The 22692-nt window shown below is 38.8% G+C and overlaps 1 protein-coding gene across 1 annotated transcript in view; it reads right to left on the bottom strand.

Annotated features, from left to right (window-relative positions):
- Window positions 1–22692, bottom strand: part of LOC150086804 (endosome/lysosome-associated apoptosis and autophagy regulator family member 2-like) — a 329438-nt gene that overhangs the window by 71772 nt on the left and 234974 nt on the right. The window contains exon 15 of the mRNA XM_090372273.1: window positions 16892–17001. Coding sequence (XP_090228399.1) covers window positions 16892–17001 — 110 coding nt within the window. The remainder of the gene's footprint in view (window positions 1–16891; window positions 17002–22692) is intronic.

Here is a 22692-nt window from a genome sequence, read left to right on the forward strand (position 1 = left end):
TGGGATTCTTTCTCTAGCTCAGAATAATCACCTGAGAGGGGATAAATTCAAATTGAGGAAAGACAGATGTAGGATAGACGTGCGGAAATTTGCCTTTAGCCAGCGGGTGTTTGGTTGGTGGAACAGACTTCCATCCCTTGTCGTGGAGGTTGATAGCCTAAATAAGTTTAAGGCTCAGCTGGACAAGTATTTTGAACGAACAGAGGGGTGAAGTGGAAGTGGGGGTTTTTTTTGTTTTTTTTTTGGCTGATGCTGCATAAGCTTGCTTTCTTGCATCAAATGCCTCTACTAATGCTAATGCTAATGCTAAAGTTCAGTCAGATATGAATTTCTAAGTAGTGCACCAGCACTACTCAGAAATTCATAGGGTGTGCCAGCAAGGATAATGTTCTTGTTTATACTCTGGCACGAGGACCAGGTCAATGGAGTTTACAATAAATCATCAATACAAACATTAATTGTATTTAGCAGTCATGGGCTCGAATCCCAGTCCACTCAAAGACCACATGCTACTGCACTCACGCTAGTGACCACTCGGCTACATATAAGGTAATGGTTAAGATGCATCTCAATTACTGCATACAGGGGAAGCCTCATTTAAGGAAGGATGTAGATCTGTTGGAACATGTACACTGAAGAGCAACAAGATTGGTGAAGGGAGCAAAAAGGGTGCTCTTACCAGGAAGGGCTTCAGCTTTGCAAATTGCAGCATCTGGAGCAAAGGCACCTGAAAGATCTGAAAGAGATGTTTAAGCCTTGAACAGATTCCAGCATCTGGAGCAAACCAAATTTGCAAATTGCAGCATCTGGAGCAAAGCAAATTTGCAAATTACAGCATCTGGAGCAAAGGCACCTGAAAGATCTGAAAGAGGTGTTTAAGCCTTGAATGAATTGAATAAGCAAGCTGATGGAAATCCTTGCTCTTGCTTAGACTATACACATGAATGGGAATAAACTCAAACTTAGGAAGGATTGTTGCTGGTTGGGTGTGAGGAAATTTGTCTACAGTCAAAGGGTGGTTGATTATTGGAACAAACTCCCATCTGGTATTGTTGATGTGTGTAAATGGAATATAAATTCAAGGAAGAACTAGATAAATTAGAGTGGGTAGACAGATGAAATTGGATTTTTTTTTTTTTCCCTTTGCTTATGCTGTATAAACTTGCTTTCTTGCATCATTTTCCACTACTACTACTATTACAAATGTTCACAAGGTCAGCATAACTTTGCTAGTAGATATTACCCATTGCAGAATTTTAAATGCATAGTGAATTGGTCTATTGGGCAATGCTAAGTAGTTTAAAAAGTTATCAGCAACTTTAGGCTGAACTTTCAATAATGGTATTCATCTCTAAGTTGAACACAAGACCAAGCTTAATGCTGAGATCTTATCTTGGTGTCAGTCTTCAGAGGGAAGAGTACATACTCCATGATCATACCTAATGCACAGTAATGCACTTTAAACCTCTTTGAGTATTTCATTTTATTTTTTAATTTTGTCTAAAACTGAACCCTATTTCTAGCCTGATACCATTGATGAATAAACATATCTTATAACAGTTTGGTAGCTTACTGCACTAGATGATATTATAATATATCTGTGCAGTGGGTAATCTGCTTGACAATTATACAAAAATTTAAAAAATCAGATATGCAAATTATTGAAATTTACCTATCATCTTAGCTTACTGACAGGCATAATTATCTTCACTCTATGAAACAAACAGACTATAGAAAGGAAGTATTTCTATACCTATGTCCATATGAACTTTATTCAGCCCTCTGATCAGTAGAACATGCTCCATAAGTCTAATGAGACTTTTCTAAAACACCCCAACCCTGTGAAGTAATGGTTAATTCTAAAGTTAACATGATAGGTTGATGATAGTACCAGTTAGAATTAGGATATAAAAGGCATGAACACTCAATATTTTGTAACAGGTAGATGGAACAGAATGGGATGAGAAAAGAAGCCAATTCCTTCACATCAGATATAATATACGGTTGTCGCATAATGAATGATTTGTAAATCATTTACCGCATGGCAGAAAGGGTGTGACACATAAAATCAACCGTTGAAAATATTATATCCCAAATGAAGATAGGTGGTAACATGACCATTCATCTTAAGCCAGGTAGACCACCATTAATGATTCCCAGAGCATGTCAAAGCTGAAATGGATAGTGAGAAGAAATCACATGGCAACATTAATCGGCTGACTAGACATTTGGAAGAAATAGGATATGGGTAGGACCAACTACAATTAGAAAAACTCTTCACAGAATGGGTTACCATGAAGTGTTACTGAAGTCCACAGCGATCATACTTGATATAAAAAATTTGTTCTTTTTAAATGTTTTCCTTTAGTGTCCCAATACACTTCAGAGAACAGTGTATATCAGGTTAAATGTAATTACAATGGCTGAAAAACTGGAAGCCAGTATATATATACAATCTTGCAGTTATTTGAAGAAATAAAGGCAAGTTGGCTAGTTGTTGGGTTTTAAGGGCATGCATCAGTGAAGACCATATTGAACTGCAGTTATTAAGTCTGTAAAAAAAGTGTGTGTTCACAGCCCAATTTGCATGTTGTGTAGACTGAAAAACCTGGAATGACATTGGGAGGACCCTACTGAGACTGGTTAACTACAGTCCTAACTGAAAGAGGCCTTTAGAAATTCCTCCAGTCCATGACAGAACTTGAGTTTGGATCTCTCCAAACAAGTGACAAAATGCTGTTGGGGGAGCAAAAATGGGTTTGGGTTTTGGTTTTATTGGCGCATTAGCTACTAAGGCTATAATGTGCCAAGACCAGGTCATTTATAAAAAATTTTAAACTTTCAGTGACCTAATTAGTTAGGTCACTATGTCAAAAGGTATAACAAATATATAAAAGAAAAATGTAAATTTTATATACGAGTAAAAATATTTATTGATTTTAAAAAGCTAAAAACAGCACACACATTGTCATTGTCAGATAAAATCTGACTGAGTGTATATGGCTCAGTCAGATGGTTAAAAGCGGTAAAACGGATATTGCTAAAATCCGGACATTCAATTAAAATGTGTCTAATTGATAAAATTGTGCCACAGGGCACACACATAGGAGGGTCATCAGCCCTCAGCAAAAAAGAATGAGTCAAATGACTATGTCCTATGTGGGTCCGGGCAAGAACAACTTCCTCCTTACGATTCCTGCGCAGACTAGACTGCCATGGTTCAATTACAGGTTTTATACGATATAGTTTATTCCCAGTCTGTCAAAAACGAATGGCCACGTAGGATGGTCTGGCAGGGATTTCAGTTTTAAAGCATACTTTAAAGACAACTGCTTACGTCGAAGCAATAACGGTGGTTTGTTTGCTTCGACGTATAAGCTCTGGACAGGAGATGTGTGATATGCTCCAGTAGCAATACGTAGGGCCTGATGATGGACGGGGTCCAGCCATCACAGGACACTGTCTCTGGCTGAGGAATATACCTGGGACCCATAATCTAGTTTGGATCGCACAAGTGCACGGTAAAGCCGAAGAAGGATACATCGGTCTGCTCCCCAAGATGTAGAGGAGAGCGAGCGGAGAATATTAAGCCCACATGTGCACTTTGTGAGGAATTGACGGATATGATCCAAAAAGGTCAGTTTTTTATCGAATATGAGTCCCAAGAATTTTATGTTCGCTGCTACTGGAATAGCATATTGTCCGAGCCTTAATTCGGGTTCAGGATGAAGATTATGCTTACGACAAAAGTGTACGCAAACGGTTTTCTCCGGTGAGAACCTGAAGCCATTTGCAAGTGCCCAGGAATTCAGATTATCAATGGCTTTCTGCAGTTGTCTTTCAATAACCCTCATGTTGCACGACTGACAAAAAATGCTAAAGTCATCAACATAGAGGGCACTGTTTACAGCTGGAGGAAGTTGTTCTGTGATTGAATTTATTTTGATGGCGAAAAGTGTGACACTTAATACTGATCCTTGTGGTACTCCCTCCTCTTGGCTGAAGGAAGGAGAGAGTGAGGATCCCACGCGAACTTGGAAAGATCGATTGGCTAAAAAGTTTTTAATAAAAATTGGGAGTTGTCCCCTAAGACCAAGGCTATGCAGATCTTTTAAGATGCCAAATTTCCAAGTTGTGTCATATGCTTTCTCCATGTCAAAGAACACCGACACCAAGTGTTCGCGTTTTAGGAAAGCATCCCGGATGGATGCTTCCAATCTAATAAGATGGTCCAAAGTGGACCGGTTCCTTTGGAAGCCGCACTGGATGTTGGAGAGAAGGTCATTTGATTCTAGATACCATATTAAAAGAGAATTAACCATTCTCTCCAAGATTTTGCACAGACAGCTAGTCAGAGCAATAGGACGATAATTGGTGGTGACTTTTGGATCCTTTCCTGGCTTAGGAAAGGCAAGAACGATTGCCTTTTGCCAGGAGTCCGGAAACTGCCCTTCAATAAAGATTCTGTTATACAGACAATCCATAGATATTGGTGAAAGATGTTTAATCATTTCATAATGGATGCCATCTGGTCCAACAGCACTTGCTTTGGAAAGAGTGAGGGCTCTTTTCAGTTCCTCTATAATGAATGCCCCGTTATAGGGATAGAGGACCTGGGACTTAAAATTAAGTGCCTGTTTTTCGATTTTCTGTTTCAGAACCAGGAACTCTGGGGAATACGAAGATGTTGCAGAGATGTTAGAGAATGTTTCCCCAAGAGCATTGGCTATTGCAGTTGGATCTGCAATAGCGCATCCATTATAATCTAGGATTGAAGAAGGGTGGGATGTATATTTTCCTTTCATTTTCCAGATTTTATCCCAGACTACCTTAGAGTTGGTAGACTGGTTAATAGATGATGCAAAACGGATCCACGATTCCTTTTGACTCTGACGGCGGATATATCGTGCTTTGGCTCGTGCACGTCTGAAGGCTATAAGGTTGGTCGTGGTAGGATATCGGTGGAATATCCCCCACGCTTTGTTTTGAGCCTTTTTTGCTGCTGTGCATTGTGAATTCCACCAAGGTTTGGGAAATGGTGGAAACCGGCCAGATGTTTTTGGAACAGCATTCGCAGCTGCTTGGACAATAATTTCTGTGATGTACGTAACTGCATCATTGATAGGCTCTTCACTGACTGTGCTAAGATCAAAATTTGCCTGATGTTGGAAGGCAGTCCAGTCAGCCTGATCAATCTTCCACCGTGGTAACCTGAAGGGAAGACATGGTCCCCCACTTTGTAACGAGGTTATCACAGGGAAGTAATCACTTCCATATGGATTCTCTCTCCACTTCCCAAGTGAGTGAAGGGAGTAGAGAAGGGGAGCAGATAGAGAGATCAATGGCAGAAAAAGTACGGGTAGGCATGTGGAAGAAGGTATTTGTTCCAGTATTTAGAAGGGAAAAGTCATTGTCATTTAGCATATGCTCTATGACTCGTCCCCTTCCATTGATGTTAGCACTACCCCACAGGGTGTTATGTCCATTAAAATCCCCGAGAAGTAAGAAAGGGGGAGGCAACTGCGTTAGAAGATCATCAAGGTCTTCCTGGGAGATGTCAGTCCCAGGTGGCAAATAGATAGAGCAGACCGTTAATAAAAATCCCACCGTAAGGCGAATTGTAACAGCTTCTATACTAGTTGTAATTAGCAAGGGCTGCACTGGGGTCTGGTTACCCACAAGGATAGCCACTCCCCCATGAGCAGAGCCATCCGCAATTCTATCCTTTCGAAAGATTGTGATGTTGTGCATGGTGGGATCATCATTTGCCTTAAGATATGTCTCCTGCAAGCAAAAGCAAACTGGCTCGTGCTTTTGCAGGAGAGCCTTGATGTCATCAATATTTCGCCGGAATCCACGACAATTCCATTGTAGGAATTTAGCCATTATTTTGGCTTGGTGGGTCCATCAGGCGGCTTCCGAGGTGCTGAGGGCTTACTTTTATCAGTCTTGGGTTTATCTTTTTTGGGGAAGAATGGACGCTGTCCCGTGTCCATTTCTTCCTCCGCAAAGAGTTCCAAGACTGAATCTTCGGGTACCTCCTTCTGCTCGACATCCATCTTTTCTTGGGTACTAGGGGGGACTTCCCCTTTTTTATTCTTTTCTTTTCTTTCATAGTTACCTTTGTTACTTGTGGAGTATTAGGAGGTACCGATATAGGAGTGGCAGCTGATTGGTCCTTCTGTGCAGGTTTTTGAGAACTTAAGAGATAACGCACAATGGGAGTGAAAGACTCCTTTGGAGGAATGGTCATGTCCGTCTGAGTTCCGACAGAACATCTCCCTGCTACCTTCTGGGCGTAGGTAGGTTTGTTGATATTCAGGGGTTTGACCGATTTCCTTGCCTCCTGGTATGATATATTTAGCTCTGACTTCAGCCTTTGAATTTCTTTTTCTTCTTTCCATCTCTGGCATGCTCGTGAATAGGCCAGGTGTTCGCCTTCACAGTTAATACAGGTGGGTTTTGCGGCTGAACATGCTGTTGTTTCGTGGTCCTTTGAACCGCATCAAGCGCCTGCAAGGACTCCACGGCAGGCCATTTGAGAATGTCCATACTTCTGGCATTTAAAACACCGTAAAGGGTTCGGAACGTATGGACGCACTGAACAATTGATGTATCCAGCTTTAATCTCGTCAGGAGGTTTAGGAGAGTTAAAAGTCAGGATAACGCTCCTGGTTTTAACAATTTTTCCATCCCTTCGCGCAGTAATTCTCTTGACGGCAATAACTCCCTGGGGTTTTAATTCAGAGCAGATTTCCTCCTCGGTTACGTCGAGAAGGTCCCACTCCGAAATGACACCTCTCGATGAATTGAGTGTTCTGTGTGGTGTCACTGTTATGGGTATTCCACCGATTGATGTTACTCGGAGGAGATGTTCTGATTGTCTGTCATTTTTAGTTTCAATTAAAAAGTCTCCAGAACGAAGCCTCTTAACTGATTTGGGTGAACCTGCTAACCCATCTAACCCTTTTTGAATAAAAAAGGGCGACATTTTACCAATCGGTGTCTCATTGGTAGAATGCATAATTAAAAACCTTGGGACAGGCCCTGATTCGGTTCGCTGCCTCTTTTTAGCAATAATGCTATCTGATTCGTTGTGTATGGTTTCAGATAGGGACCGGGTTGGGGCCCCTGAAGAAATAGGTTTATCAGGATTCATATAAATTTTATTTGGTTCAGTGCCCGGGCTCCCCACCCACCATGGAGCCCAAGGGACGCCCACTACCCGGCATGCAATAAATGCGCTCGGGAGTGGAACGCCAGGGCTACCCAGACACTATACCCGCACCGCAGCCAGCCTGAATCCTGTCCCTCGGACCATGAGGGTAGGGGCATGGCATTGACACGGTTGACCCTCGCAGGCGAGCCTACTAGCCGATTGATCCTAGCCGGGCCTTCCAGGACCACCCGTCTTGTCGAAGCAGGGGCCAAAGTGGTGTACTGAAGCTGGGCCCCTCAATCACCAGGATCCCCCTTTCCGAATTTCCACGGGTCGCAGCGCATGGCAAACACGCCGGATTCCATTGATGTAAGCCTGGAACCTGGGCTGTGGGCGTTGGATCCCAGTGATGCTAGTCTGGAAGTCCAGCAGCGTCACTGGGAGGTCCCCTCACCACGTACAGGTGCCCACGTCGAGGGGAGCAAAAATGGAAAGCAGTTACAAATTTGAATACAATTATCAATATTACAATTTTCAATATTATGATTACAATTGCCATTATTACCAATTATTGCCATTATTGGTAATTGTAACGGTAATAATGGCAATTTTAATTGTAATATTGATAACTGTATTCAAATTTGTAACCCCTTTCTATTTTTTTTCCCAACAACACAGTCTGATGATGGGGGCATTGGTAAGATAAATGAAATGTTACCTTAATTCAGTGGTTTTCAACCAGGGTGCCGCAACAACATTCCAGGTGTGCCAAGTAATTTGGGTTTAAGTTACTTAAACTTATTATTATTTTTTAATTTATATATTTATTTCATTATAAAAAGGTGTACAGTATCTTTTTAATTTTGTGGTGAGCTATAATTGATGTTTACTAAGTACCTCTATATAAAAAATAAAATTATTATATACTGTATATACATAATTTGTATTATGAAATGTAATTTTTATAATTATATTATTGTAATAAATATCATATAACATACATAATTTTTAATATTATACAGGCATACCTCGGTTAACGTTACCTCTGATAACGAAGCCTCGATATAACGAAGTCCGCAATTTCAAGCCCCATTTAACATAAAAAAATATTCCATTTTTGTTTAATCACCTGAAATCTAAACAAACTGAAGAAATTACGGAAACCTTTGGGGCTTCTCGTGGTTGGTTCGAGAAATTTAAAAAACGGGCCAGGATTCATAGTGTAAAATTAACAGGAGAAGCTGCAAGTGCAGATGTTGAAGCTGCAAATAAGTTTCCAGAAAAACTAAAGGAAATAATTAAACGTGAAAATTTTCCACCAAATTTGGTGTTCAATGTTGACGAAAGCGGTTTGTTCTGGAAACGGCTACCAACAAAACGCTTCATTTCTATTGAAGAAAAATCAGCTGCTGGGTTCAAAGCAGCCAAAGACCGTTTAACGTTACTCTTTGGATCAAATGCCTCTGGCGATTATAAATTAAAATTGTTATTAGTTTACCATTCAGAAAATCCGAGGGCGTTAAAAGGTAACATAAAAATGAATTTACCTGTAATATGGAAAACAAATAGAAAAGCGTGGGTTACCAAGGAGTTATTTACTGATTGGTTTTTTAACCACTTTTGTCCTGGAGTAAAACGGTATTGTCAAAAAAACAAATTTGAAGAAAAAGCTCTTTTGTTGTTAGACAATGCTCCGGGACATCCTACTGATCTTAACACGTTGGACACATGCATTCCTGTCAAAGTTGTGTTTCTTCCAGCAAACACAACTTCCCTGATTCAACCATTGGATCAGGGAGTAATAGCATCATTTAAAGCTTATTATCTGCGTTGAACTTTAAGCAATTTAACTGAACTAGAGGATAAAGAGGAAATGACAGTTAAAACTTTTTGGAAAAACTACACCATTAAAAACGCAATAGAAAGCATTGATAGTTCTTGGAAAGAAGTCACTAAGAAATGCTTAAATGGAGTTTGGCGCAAAATATGGCCAGAAGTTGTACTAGAAGAAGAAAATAACATCCAAGAATTAGAAATGAAGTTATCCAGATGGCTCAATCAAATAGGTTTCGAAAATGTCGATGAAGAGGATGTTAGAAATTTATTGAATGCAGAAGATGATGGTTTTTCAGTGGAAGATTTAGAAAGCTTTGTTAGCAACGAAGACAAAGATAGTGAAGGCGAAGTTAAAGAAGTACCTGCCGAAAAAGTGTTAACAACCAAAGATTTAAAAAGGTGCTTAAATGATATTGAAAACGTTTTAAATTTTTTTAGTGAAAATGATCCTGACTTAGGAAGAAGTGTTATAGTTAAGCGATCAGTGTTAAATGCAATAACTCCGTATAGGCAATTGTTAAATGAAAGAGGAAAAAAGCATAAACAATCAACTTTAACCTCATATTTTAAAATGTGATTTCACTTTGTATGTAAGTTGACTGTTTATTTAATAAAACTTTTCTTTGTTCGAAAAAAAGCTTTTCATTTTCTTTACGTAGGAACGTATCCCTATTCTGGCCATAGTATTTTTACCTCTGAAAACGAAGTTTCGCTTAACGAAGTAATTTCGTGGAACGCATCCTATTCGTTAATCGAGGTATGCCTGTATATATATATATAAATAATACACACACACACACACACACACAGAATCGGATCTAACAGGCAGAAAATTGAGTAGGGTTGCTGGAAAATAAAATAAATTACTTAGGGGCGCCATTATTAAAAAAGGAGAGGCACCTCCGTAGCCAGGTGGGAAGGAGCAGCAGTGCATAGCACACACACTTCTTGATTAGACCGGGGTTCGAGCCCGTCACCACTAAATACGGAGGATGTGGAAAGGTCAGGGAATGACCACCACATATTCCTGGAGCAATATAGCCTTAGGTGCTAATGCTCCTAAAAAAAAAAAACCAAATAACAATAAGTAATAATAATTAAAAAAGGTTGAAACCACTGCCTAAATGTATAGTGGTTTAGGCAAATAGCTTAATAAACTATATTATTAATTTCACATGGTATAAGAGTGGTATTAAATATAATAATAATCTCAAATATTTAAATCGAGTTTTGTTTCAAACTCGGCAAAATGTATCAGGCTCAAAAAATGGTAAAAAATAGCTTTCAGTAATGATGCCATAGGAAGGACACAGACATTCAAATGGTTTTTCAGGTTGAAAAGTGGTCAAACATCAGTTGAAGACTCAAAACAATCAACTATCCATCGTCAAGTCAGATTTTAAGAGATTTGATGATATTTCCAAACCATGAATTACTACTTGGACATGTATTTCAATCCTTGAATATTCTAACCATCTTAAAACTTTTTTTTAAGATGGTTAGAAGTTAGATGGTTAGATGGTTTTCCCACAGAATTCTTTCACATCATTTTCACAATTTCCTTGTTTGCCTTCACTATCTCCCATATTTCATCTAAACAGCCTTACTAGATGCAAGTCAGAAGTTCCCAGATTGGTTCAATAACAAAACATAGATCTTCCTCAGTCACAGGTCAGTGCTATCTCCTTCAAAATAGTACTCCTCTGAGTTAACACACAGTTCAGCATTTCTGACACTGCCAAAAGCCCCACAGAGCTTTTCTTTGTGACTGTGTATATTGTGTGACTTAGTACTGTCTATAATTATTTCTGGAACACATAAATATCAATAAATTTCCATCCTTTGAGCTTAAATTTCATCTTAGGAACAAGAAGTTGTGTCTGTATGGGGGGAGGAGGAAGCTGGTCATTGAGAAGTTATGGAGGGCAGGAACTACAGCTAAGTTCTGCTTAATCAAAACGTTCTGCACAAAGCTGTGTCCTATGCATGTTCAAATCTGCTAAAATGTGCCAGCATGTTTTATAGCCTAATATCCTAGCCACATCATTAATGGTACCCTGTCATTCTTTGTGAATGACTTTAGCATTAGCATTAGTAGAGGCATTTGATGCAAGAAAGCAAGCTTATGCAGCATTAGCCAAAAAAAATAAAGTAAAATAAATAAATAAAAAATAACCACTTCCACTTCACCCCTCTGTTCATTCGAAATACCTGTCCAGCTGAGCCTTAAACTTATTTAGGCTATCAACTTCCATGACAAGGGATGGAAATCTGTTCCACGTACCAACCACCCGCTGGCTAAAGGCAAATTTCCGCACATCTATCCTACATCTGTCTTTCTTCAATTTGAATTTATGCCCTCTCAGGTGATTATTCTGAGCAAGAGGACGAATCCCATCAGCATTGAGCATGCTCAAACCATTCAAGGCTTTGTACACCTCTATCAGATCACCTCGCTGGTGCCTAGTTTCCAGACACTGTAATTCGCAAAACTTAAGCCTTTCTTCGTAAGAGCACCCCGTTGTTCCATTCACTAATCTTGTTGCCCTTCTCTGTACTCGTTCCAGCAGCTCTACATCCTTCTTGAAATGAGGCCTCCAGGCCTGTATACAGTACTCTAGGTGTGGCCTGACCATTGCCTTAAACAAGGGAATAATCACCTCCTTATCCCTGCTAGAAAAATTCCTATATATCATGTACAATACACCATGAGCTACTCTTGCAGCCCGTCTGCACTGCTCAGAGAACTTCATATCTGCCTGCACAACCACCCCGAGGTCCCTTTCATTCTCTACCACTGTCAGTGTAGTACCACAGAGTTGATTCGTTGCTCTGGGGTTGCTGTTTCCCATATGTAGTACTTTACATTTGTCAATGTTAAACTTCATTTGCCACCTCTCAGCCCATCTGCTCAACTTTTCCAGATCCTGTTGCAGCAACATAGTGTCAGTAATGTCCTTGACAACCCTGCCAACCTTCGTATCGTCTGCAAACTTAGACATTAAGCTTGATATACCATCATCAATATCATTTATAAATACAGAAAACAATAAAGGACCCAATACTGAACCCTGAGGGACTCCACTAATAACATTAGTCCACAATGAGCAGTGTCCATTGATTACCACTCTCTGTCTTCTCCTCCTCAACCACCCCTTTATCCATAGCAGCAATTTGCTTCAAATGCCACACTGCTCCAATTTGTGCAGCAGTCTTCCATGTGCAACAGTATCAAAAGCCTTTCTAAGATCCAAGTATATAATATCAAAGTTATTCCCTGCATCCAGTTCTTTTGTGACTGCATCATAGTATCCAATCAAATTGGTCAGGCAAGACTTCCCCTTAACAAAACCATGCTGTGTCCGAGCTATAACTGAAGTCTTGTCTAGATGATCCTGCAGTGCTTCTTTAACCAGTGCCTTCATTAATTTTCCGGAAACAGAAGTTAAACTCGCAGTTCTATAATTACTTGTGTCAGCCTTTGATCCTCCTTTGTGAATTGGGGTCACATTTGCACATCTCCAGTCCATGGGTACCTCCCCTGAGTCCAAGGAAGCTCTCATAATTATGGCTAAGGGTTTGCTTACTTCCTTTGCTGCCTCCTTTAATATAACTGGATAGATCCCATCTACCCCAGATGCCTTTCCTGTGTTTATCTTCAACAATTTCTCCTCCACTTTACTCTCAGTTATTACAAGATTCTCTAGCTTACTGCCAGAGTTGAATACACCTCTGGCATTCCCCTCGCTGAATAACTCCTCATGTGTGAATGTTGATGCAAAATATTCATTTAGTTTGTTAGCTACCTGAGCAGGATCATCAACAGTTGACCATTCGATATCAAGTGGACCAATCTGATTCATCCCCTTCCTTCTAGAGTTTACATAAGTAAAGAACTCTTTGCTGTTTTTCTTTGCATCCCTTGCCAAGGATTTCTCGTAATCTGCCTTCGCCTGCCTAACCTCCTTTGTAACGTGGTTAGAGATCAACTTGTATCTATCATAGGCTTCTGTGTCACGTGTTAATTTGTATGTATCCCATGCATTTTTCTTCTCTGCCATATGCCTCATTAGTTCATCTGACATCCATTTAGGCCTAAACCTTGAACAATATTTCTTAGTTGGTATGTAAAGCCTAGTAGCTTCCAAGATAAGTTCTTTGAATGCTTCCCATTTTGAATTTGCTGTTGGTAACATCATCAGTTGATCCCACTGTATAGAATTTAAATACTGTCTCAGTCCATCGTAGTCACCTTTACGAAAGCAATACCCCTTCCCTTTACCCCTAATGGTAGTTACCTCTTTGAGTAAATCCCACTTCAGAATACTATGATCACTGCCATCTAGTGGTTCATTTATCTGCAGATTCTTAATGCATGAAGAATCACTGCTGATAATCAAATCAAGAGTATGACTCCCTCTAGTTGCCTCCCGAACATGCTGATGTAGAAAACAATCATCCAATAAATCCACAAAAGCCTTGCTAGTGTGTGAGTGACCAGCCCCCAAATTCCAGTCAATATCTGGGAAATTAAAATCCCCCATTATAAGACTCTCTGATTTACTGGCCCACTCTATTTCTCTGTATAGTTTCTTATTATACTCATCAGAGTCGTTAGGCCTATAGCACACTCCTACTCTCAATTTTGATCTCCCAATGCTTATGTCACACCAAACTGACTCGACACTGCACTGTCCAGCGATGTCGACTGGCTTCACTTCCTTGGATTTTATGTGTTTCTTAACTACTAGCATACCTTTCCTGTCCTTTCTGTAGACACTGTACTCCCCAAATTCCAGTTCTGCATTCCTTATATCTGTGTGACACCACATCTCTGAAATCCCAACAATGTCTGCCTTTGATGTTTTGAGCAATACCTCAAATTCATCAAATTTATTTACCAAACTCCTAGCATTTGTGTACATGCAAGTATACATGCATCTGCTCTTCCTCTTAGCCACCCTAACACAACCCATGTGTTTATTTGTACCCAATGATTCCCAGCAGTCTCTGAGATATCCTGCATCTTATTTTCCAGGCTGCTGCTCATTCCAATAGAAGCAGTGCAAGAATCAGTTTCTCCTATGCCAGTGGCTACTGTTAATCTATTAGTCCTTGTATCCCCCCAATCTTGCAGTTTTCCGACCCACCTAACACTGCCTCGATAGCAGCAGCAAACATTCTTGCACCCTTTCTATTTAAGTGTATCCCATCCCTGTAGAAGCAGTCTCTCCTGTTAACAAGTACAGACCAGGCTGAAAAAAATTCTACCCCTTGAGCCTTGCACAATCTTTCCAGGGCTGAATTGATCGACAGGGCTCTCATCATATACTCCCTCCTATCGTGTCTGGGCAGAATTGCAGACACTTTCAAATTCAACCCTAATTCACGGCTTTTTTCCATCAGTGACCTGTACTTGTTAAGTAATTCCGCTGGTCTCCTACTCTTACTATCATTAGTGCCAACGTGTACAACTATATCACCTTTTGTGTCCTTAAACTTGATGTACTTTTTCCATCCTTTCATGTCTGATCCATATGGATGGAGATTTGACAACATTTTATAAGATCCAGACATAACTATAGGCAGTACTAAACACAATCACAAAACAAGACTGCCTGTGGTGCTTCTGGTCCAGAAACTTCTGGCTCACATCTAGTACAGGTTGTTTAGGTGAAGTAAGTGAAATAGCTAAGCAAACAAAGAAATTAGAAAATTAAGGTGGAAGAATTCTAGAGAAAAAAAAAAAAAAAGCTAAAAGCATGTTTTAAGATAGTTAGGATATTTGAGGAACAAAACACATGCCCAAGTAAAATAATTCAGGTTTTCGAATAAGCTGCTGGAAGATAGCATTTGCATTAGTAGCGACATATGATGCAAGAAATCAAGCTTATACAGCATCAGCCAAAAATAAAATATAAAATTAAAAAATTAAATTACCTCCCCATTTCATCCACAATTCACTCTAAAAGTTTGTCCAGTTCTTCCTTGAATTTATTTAAGATATCAACTTCCACAACAACCGATGGGAGTTTGTTCCAGCAATCAACCTCCTACTGGCTAAAGGCAAATTTCTGTGCATTTATTCTACAACTGTCTTTCCTCAACTTGAGTTTATGTCCCTTAAAGTGGAAAATCTGATCTGAGCAAGAGGTTTATTGTTTGGTTTGTAGGAACATTAGCAACTAAGGCCATATTGCTCCGTGAATAAGCGGTGGTCATTCCTGACCTTTCCGCATTCTCCATATTTGGTGGTGACAGGCTCGAACCCCAGTCTAATCAAGAAGCATGTGCTATGCACTACTGCTCCTTCCCACCTGGCTACGGAGGCACCTGATCTGAGCAAGAGGAAGAATCCCAACAGCATTGAGCCTGCTCAAACCACTCAGGGCCTTATACACATCAATTAGATCACCTCATAGGTGCCTAGTCTCCAGACATTGCAATTTGCAGAACTTAAGTCATTCTTGGTAAGCACAACCCTTTGTTCCCCCTCACCAATCTCATTGCCCTTCTCTGTACTTGTTCCAGTAGCTCTACATCTTTCTTAAAATGAGGTCCCCAGACCACTGCCTTATACAAGGGGATAACAACCTCCTTATCCATGCTAGCAAAATTCCTGTATATCATTGACAAAACCTCATGAGTTGCTCTGGCAGCCTATCTACACTGCTCAGAAAACTTCATATCTGACTGCACAACTACCCCCAGGTCTTTTTCATTCTCCATTATTCTGAATGTAGTATGACACAGTTGGTAGGATACTCTAGGGTTATGGCTTCCCATATGTAGTACTTTGCATTTGTCAATGTTAAACTTAAGTTTCCACCTATCAGACCATCTGCCCAACTTTTCTAGATCCTGCTGCAGTAGCACACTGTCATTAACAACCCTGCCAACCTTTGTATTGTTTGCAAACTTGGACATTAAGCTTGAATGTGTCAATACCACTGATAAATGTAGATGACAATGGGCCAATACTAAACCCTGGGGGACTCCACTAATAACATTAGTCCATGAAGAGCAATGTCATTGATTACCACTCTCTGTCTTCTCCCACTCAACCATCTCCTTATCCATAACAGCAACTTGCCCTTAATGCCATACTGCTCCAATTTGCACAGCAGTCTTCCATGTACAACAGTATCAAATGCTTTCCTGAAATCCAAGTATATGATATCAAAATTATTTTTTTGCATCCAATTCCTCTGTGATCAGTTTGCAGTATCCAGTCAAACTGGTCAAACAAACCCATGTCCAAAGTTATAGTTCAAACCCATGCTGTGTCTGAATTATAACTGCAGTCTTGTCAAGATGATCCTGCAATGCTTCTTTAACCAGTGACTCCATAATTTTCCCCAGAATAGAAGTTAAACTAACAGGTCTGTAATTACTCATGTCACCTTTTGTACCCCCTTTGTGTTGTTAGTTTGTATAGCACTGCTAATAAAGAAAATAAACTTAGGTGGTTAAGCAAAGAAGCTAAAGTAGAGGGAGCTATATACAAATTATAGTGAGCAGATGAGATAGAGAGACAGAGATTGAATGGAATGGTAAGTCTTCTTCATATGTATTGATAACTAGATTTGATAAATGCATATCTTTTTTCTTATATTGTCACTGTGAATTTATTTCAAAACAATCCTTTTGCATTTAACTGCTCTAGCAACTGCATAGTATAAGTCACCTAAAACAGCCAGTACTCCTTAAATTTGTAATTTATAAGAATACTGAGGTCAGATTAGTCTTGAGTACCTTTATCTCAAAAGGGATGGAGAAATTGTATTTAATAATGCAAACATAAAGGAGTTTACAATGTTATATTGTTCATATAATTTTCAACTTAAAAATTCTACTATATATTTCTGAAATTCATAAACAGTTTCTTTAACTGACCTTACAGACTGTGTAGCAAGGGCAGATCCTACATGACCTTGTTGGGGTGGTACAATAGTAGATCTGCAAACCATACCACTAATTTCATCTTGGGGATCTCTGGTAACAGACTAAAAATTAAATTCATATTCATAAGAAATTTAATAATAACAGAAAAAAAACAAACAAATGCAAAAATTGCAACAATCTATCAACAATGAAATATGAAAATTATTTCAACAATACATATATATCGGTATATCATAACCAAACATCTGTATATATCCTATTTATTAGTCCTGTACATCGGTGTCCTACAACAGTTATCATTTTTAACTAAAAACAGAAGCCTGGCTTTAATGTATGATAATTGTAATTTTTGAAAAATAACTATTTTAACAATTCCAATAAAACTCTCTGGATGGCACAACAACAAAGATGCATAACTGCTGATACTGTAACACTTTCCTAGTGTCAACTCTTTTTTAATCTGTAAAACTAATTTGATGAGTGGTTTCCATTCTAGTGATTAACTTCAAGTTAATCATTAGAATGTTAAAGATATGAAAAAGTTTACACATTGAGCAAGTATTGTAATTTCTCTAAGTTTAGGCTTATTGTGCATACAGCATCAACATGTTCATTACTGGAATGCAAACTAGCATCAAATCAAACTGCAATTTTTGCGCCTTAAAGAAAATATATATCCATTCAATTGCAGTAAATAAATGAGCAAAGTAAACTAAAAGGCATGAAAGGAACAACTGTGCAATATCGGCACACTGATTGCAGCTGCAATTTTATTTAATATCAATCAAACTGTCCAAAGGGCACTTAAAAGATGTATACTTAGATTGCCAGTTTCATGTTTTTTGCTTATATCGAGGTTATTTTATCTAGTTTAGTATTTGTCTTTGCTTATGTTGAAATCATTTTATTCAGTTCAGTATTTTTCTTTGCTTATGTTGAAATTATTTTATCTAGTTTAGTACTTTTTTCTTTTCTTATGTTGAAGTTATTTTATATAATTTACTATTTTTAACAAAAAGAAAAGAAAAACTTTTGAAGATTATGCTTGCTGAATTTTAATTTAGTTTGTGAAAAACCCAAACAAAACATTATCCTTAGTGTGTCTATTTATAAACTTTTGTGTAAAAAGTGTTTTTTTTTAAATTTTACCCTAAAGTTGTAATGGATCCACAACAGGACTAAAAATTAACAGGGATGGACAGTATGCCGAAGTTGATGACATTGAATAAGCTCTTTATAATATGTCATGTGATACTGAAACAGAATTTTATTCAAGTCATGCAGGTTCCAGATCTCATTCAAATGCATCTGTTGATGTTAAAAACGCTTCAAACAGCAGATGCCAGCATTACTTGGAGCGATGATTGTTTACAGATGAAATCCAATTACTAAAAAGCATTACTTACTTGTTCCAATGCCTTGGAGAAGCAGCCCAAGAAAAGCACCTCAAGGCATAAATAGAGGACCCTCCAGATATAAGCAGCAGCAAACATATTAAGTGGAATGGATTATTACTGCTAGCTAACTTATATACGTAGACTGACAGAACGCTAGCCATATTAACTTTTTATTATTAGTAGCAGTAGTAATGGCAGTGGCATATGATGCAAGAAAGCAAGCTTATAAAGCATCAACCAAAAAAATAAAAAATGCTACATCACCTGTCCATCTCCTCAATAATTTACCCGGTTCTTCAATGAATTTATTCAAACTGTCCACTTCCAAAACAAAAGAGTTTGTTCCAACAATCAAACACCCACTGGCTGAAGGCAAACTCCACACATATATCTTTCAACCATCCTTCCTCAATTTGAATTTGTCTCATCATGTGTACAGTCTCAGCAAGAGGAAGAATGCCATCAGCACTGAGCTTGCTCAATCCATCCAAAGCCTTAAACACCTCAACCAGTTCACCCTGCAGGTGCCTAGTTTCCAGAGGTGGAAATTTGCAGATCTGAAGCCTAGCTTAGTAAGACCACCATTTTGTTTCCTTCCCCAATCTCATTGCCCTTGTCAGAACCCATTCCAGCAGATCAACCTCCTTCCTAAATTGAAGCCTCCAGATCTGTATGCAATACTCAATATGTGACTTAACCACTGGCTTGTACAATGGGATAATCATCTCCTTATCCCTATTAGCAAAGTTCCTGTATATCACTGTCAAAACCCCGTGAGCTGTCCTGGCAGCCTGTCTACACTGCTTAGAGAAATTCATATCTGACTGCAAATTATTCTCAGCTCTTTTTCATTTTTTACTACCCTGAGCATAATACCACAGAGTTAAGTGTATTAATCTGAAATTGCTGATACCCATATGCAGTACCTTGCATTTGTCAATAATAAACTTCAACCTTCATTTCTTAACCCATATGCCTAACTTTTCTAGATCTTCTTGCAGTAGCTTACCCTGATTACTGTCATTAATGACCCTGCCAACCTTTGTATCATCTGCAAAGTTAGACATTAAATCTAATACACTTCATCAATATCATTAATAAATACAGAAAACAACAATGGGCCAAACATTGCATAAAGAGCAACAACCATTAGTAACTACTCTCTGTCTCCTCTCAATCAGCTATCCCTTTATCCAGAGTGGTAACTTGCCCTTAATACCACAGTTCTCCAATTGGTACAGCAGTCATTTATGTGCAACAGTATCAAAAGCTTTCCTGAAATCCAACTACGATATCAAAATTTATATTTTGCATCCAGTTCCTTTGTTACTGCATCGTAGTATCAACAAGATTGTCTCCTAACAAATATATGCTAAGAGTGCAGTATAATTCATTTCCATTTAGATGGTCCTGTGTGACTTCTTTAACCAGACAGAGGCTCCATTATTTTCCCTAGAATAGAAGTTATGCTAACGGGTCTGTAATTACTCATGCTACCTTTTGATCCCCATTTTTGAATTAGGGTTACATTTGCACATCTCCAGTCCATATAGACCTCTCCTGAAACCAAAGACGGTCTCATAATTATGACTAAGGATTTTCTTAGCTCCTTTGCTGCCTATCTTCATATAATTGGATAGATTCCATCCAATCATTTTTATGTTGTTATGCTTCAACAATTTCTCTCCACTTTCCTCTTAGTTATCACAAAATCATTTGGCTCCCTGTTAGATTTAGATGAACTTCAGGCATTCTCCTCCCTAAAGAACTCCTCATGTGTGAATGTAGATGCAAAATACCTATTCAGTTGGTCAGTAACCTGAGCAGGATCATCAACAGATAAACCATCAACATCAATTGGACCAATATGATTCAACCCCTTCCTTCTAATGTAAGTAAGTAATGTAAAAAAGTCTTTGCAGCTTTTCTTGGCATTCTTTGCCAAAGATTTCTTGTAACTTGCTTTGCTTGCCCACCCTGCTTTGTGACTTGATTACAAACTAGTTTATACCTACTATAGGCTTCTCTATCAACTGATAATTTATATTCATTCCTTGCATATTTCTTTTCTGCTGCAAGTCTCTTCAGGCCAACCGGGCTAGCCGAGTGGGTAAAGTACCTGCCCGGCAACCCAAAGGTCGCGGGTTCGATTCGCGCCTCGGGCTTGGATCAAAGTACTGCAAAAACCTTGGGAGGTGCAATATGGCCACAGAAGCCGATGCGCCAACAACTACCAAATCAAAAAAACAAAAAAAAAAAAAAAAAAGTCTCTACAGTTCATCTGATATCCATTTAGGTATAAGCCTGGAACAGTATGTCTTAGTTGGTATGAAATGACTGGCAGCTTCTATGATTATTTCCCTGCATGATTCTCATTTAGAATTCGTTGTTGGTAACATCATTAGTTGGTCCCACTGTATAGCATTTAAAAACCATCTGAGACCACTGTAGTCTCCTTTACTAAAGCAAAACCCTTCCCTTTACCCTTAAGGTAGTTACATCTTTAAATAAATCCCACAGCAATACACTGTGATCATTGCTACCAAGAGGTTACTTTTTACATGAAGGTTCTTAATGCATCAAGAACCACTGCTGATAATTAGATCAAGAGTATTGCTTCCTCTTGCTGATTCTCTTAAATGCACTGCTGTAAAAAATAGTTATCCAATAAATACACAAAACTCTTCTAGTCTGTGAGTGACCATCAACCCACAACTTCAAGTCAAATATCTGGAAAATTAAAATCCCCATTATAAGATATTCCAATTTACTGCCCTACTCTATTTCTCTGTATAGTTGCTTGTTATACTCATCACAGTCAATAGGCCTATAACACACTTCTACTCTCATTTTTAATTTCCCAGCTTATGTCAAACTGACTCAACATTGCACTGGCTACTGGATACACTGCTTTAGACTTAATATCCATGAAAAGAATAATTTTTCTGTTTTGACGAATCATGTTTTGGTTAAAGTGACTTATCCATTCGCTCATGATATCTCGTGTCATCCACGCTTTTTTATTAGACTTCCAGTCAACATTCAAAAGATTCAACTTTATGCCCTTGAAACAACGAAGATTTTGTGGTTTTCCTATAACAAGAGGTTGTTCAAAGTCTCCCAGCATATTTGTACACAATAGTACAGTCAAGTAAAGGACATTCTTATCAAAACTAAAGAACTAAAATGGTCTTGTGCAGGACACATAGCTCGAAGACATGATGACAGATGGACTAAGAAAATAACAGAATGGTACCCAAGAGGAGCTAGAAGAAAACCTGGAAGACAAAGGCGGAGATGGATAGATGAAATTCATGAGTTTGTGGGTAGTAAATGGATGGCCAGTGCTCAAAACAGAAGGAACTGGAAAGTTGCTGGAGAGGCCTTCATCCTGCAGTGGATTGAAAATGGCTGATGATGATGATGAGTACAGTCAAGCGTTCCTTAGAAATTTTTCCGCCCTGGCACTTTTCGTTTTTTAGACTCATTGTTTTTTCAGGAAGAGCTTTAAAAAACAACCCTGTTTCGTCACAGTTGTAAATATCCTTAGCTTCAAAATCATGACATAAATCTTCCAATTTAACGGTCCACTCTGTTACAACCCCAGTATCAACAGATCCACCTTCAACAATTACGGTTTTCCAAGAAATTTTATGCCGAGTTTTGAACTTGTCTAGCCATCCCACATAAGCTTTGAACTCATTTACTCCCATAGATTTCGCAACCTCCAAAGCCTTTTCCCTAATAATAGGCCCATTAATGAGAATTTTTTTAGCACGTTCGCGACAATACCACTCATACGTATCATTGTCAATTTGAAGTCCAACAGTTTTCGGGAATGATTTTTGAACCTGATCATTTCCGTGTTGCCAAAATTGTTTGAGCAGTTCATTTTTTTTCTTTAGGATGTCGCTTACCTGCGTCTTCCCGATTTTGAATTTTGCAGCGAGAGTGTGAACACTATTTTTTTGCCGATCATACGCATTAATGAGTTCGACTTTATCTTTTAAAGTTAAATGTTTACGAGAAGACATTGTGCACTTCACACGACACTGAACAAAATTGAAACTGAAAAGACGAAAGGCTGACCATATTTCCCCCCCCTGCACACACCGAATTCATCAGAAGTTTTACACGTGACTTAAAATTCTTGAAAAAGGGTTTAGAACCGCGACGTAAACCTTGATAAAATTCAGAGAATCGGAAATAGAAAATAAACACACGATTGAGGCAATACGTGGAAGAAAAGTTCCTAGAAAAAGGGCCGTAAGCTCGCCCGCTGTCCGTTATGGGGAGATCAAATTAAGTGCTAATCTAAACGAAACAGTGCAGATTGCCTGTCCGCGTCCGTTACAGAGAATGTCCGCTAGACAGAAGCTGCAAACACGTTAAAAC

Source organism: Mastigoproctus giganteus, chromosome 4 (assembly GCF_048544385.1).
Source record: "Mastigoproctus giganteus isolate SK-2022 chromosome 4, ASM4854438v1, whole genome shotgun sequence".
Classification (NCBI taxonomy): domain Eukaryota; kingdom Metazoa; phylum Arthropoda; class Arachnida; order Uropygi; family Thelyphonidae; genus Mastigoproctus; species Mastigoproctus giganteus.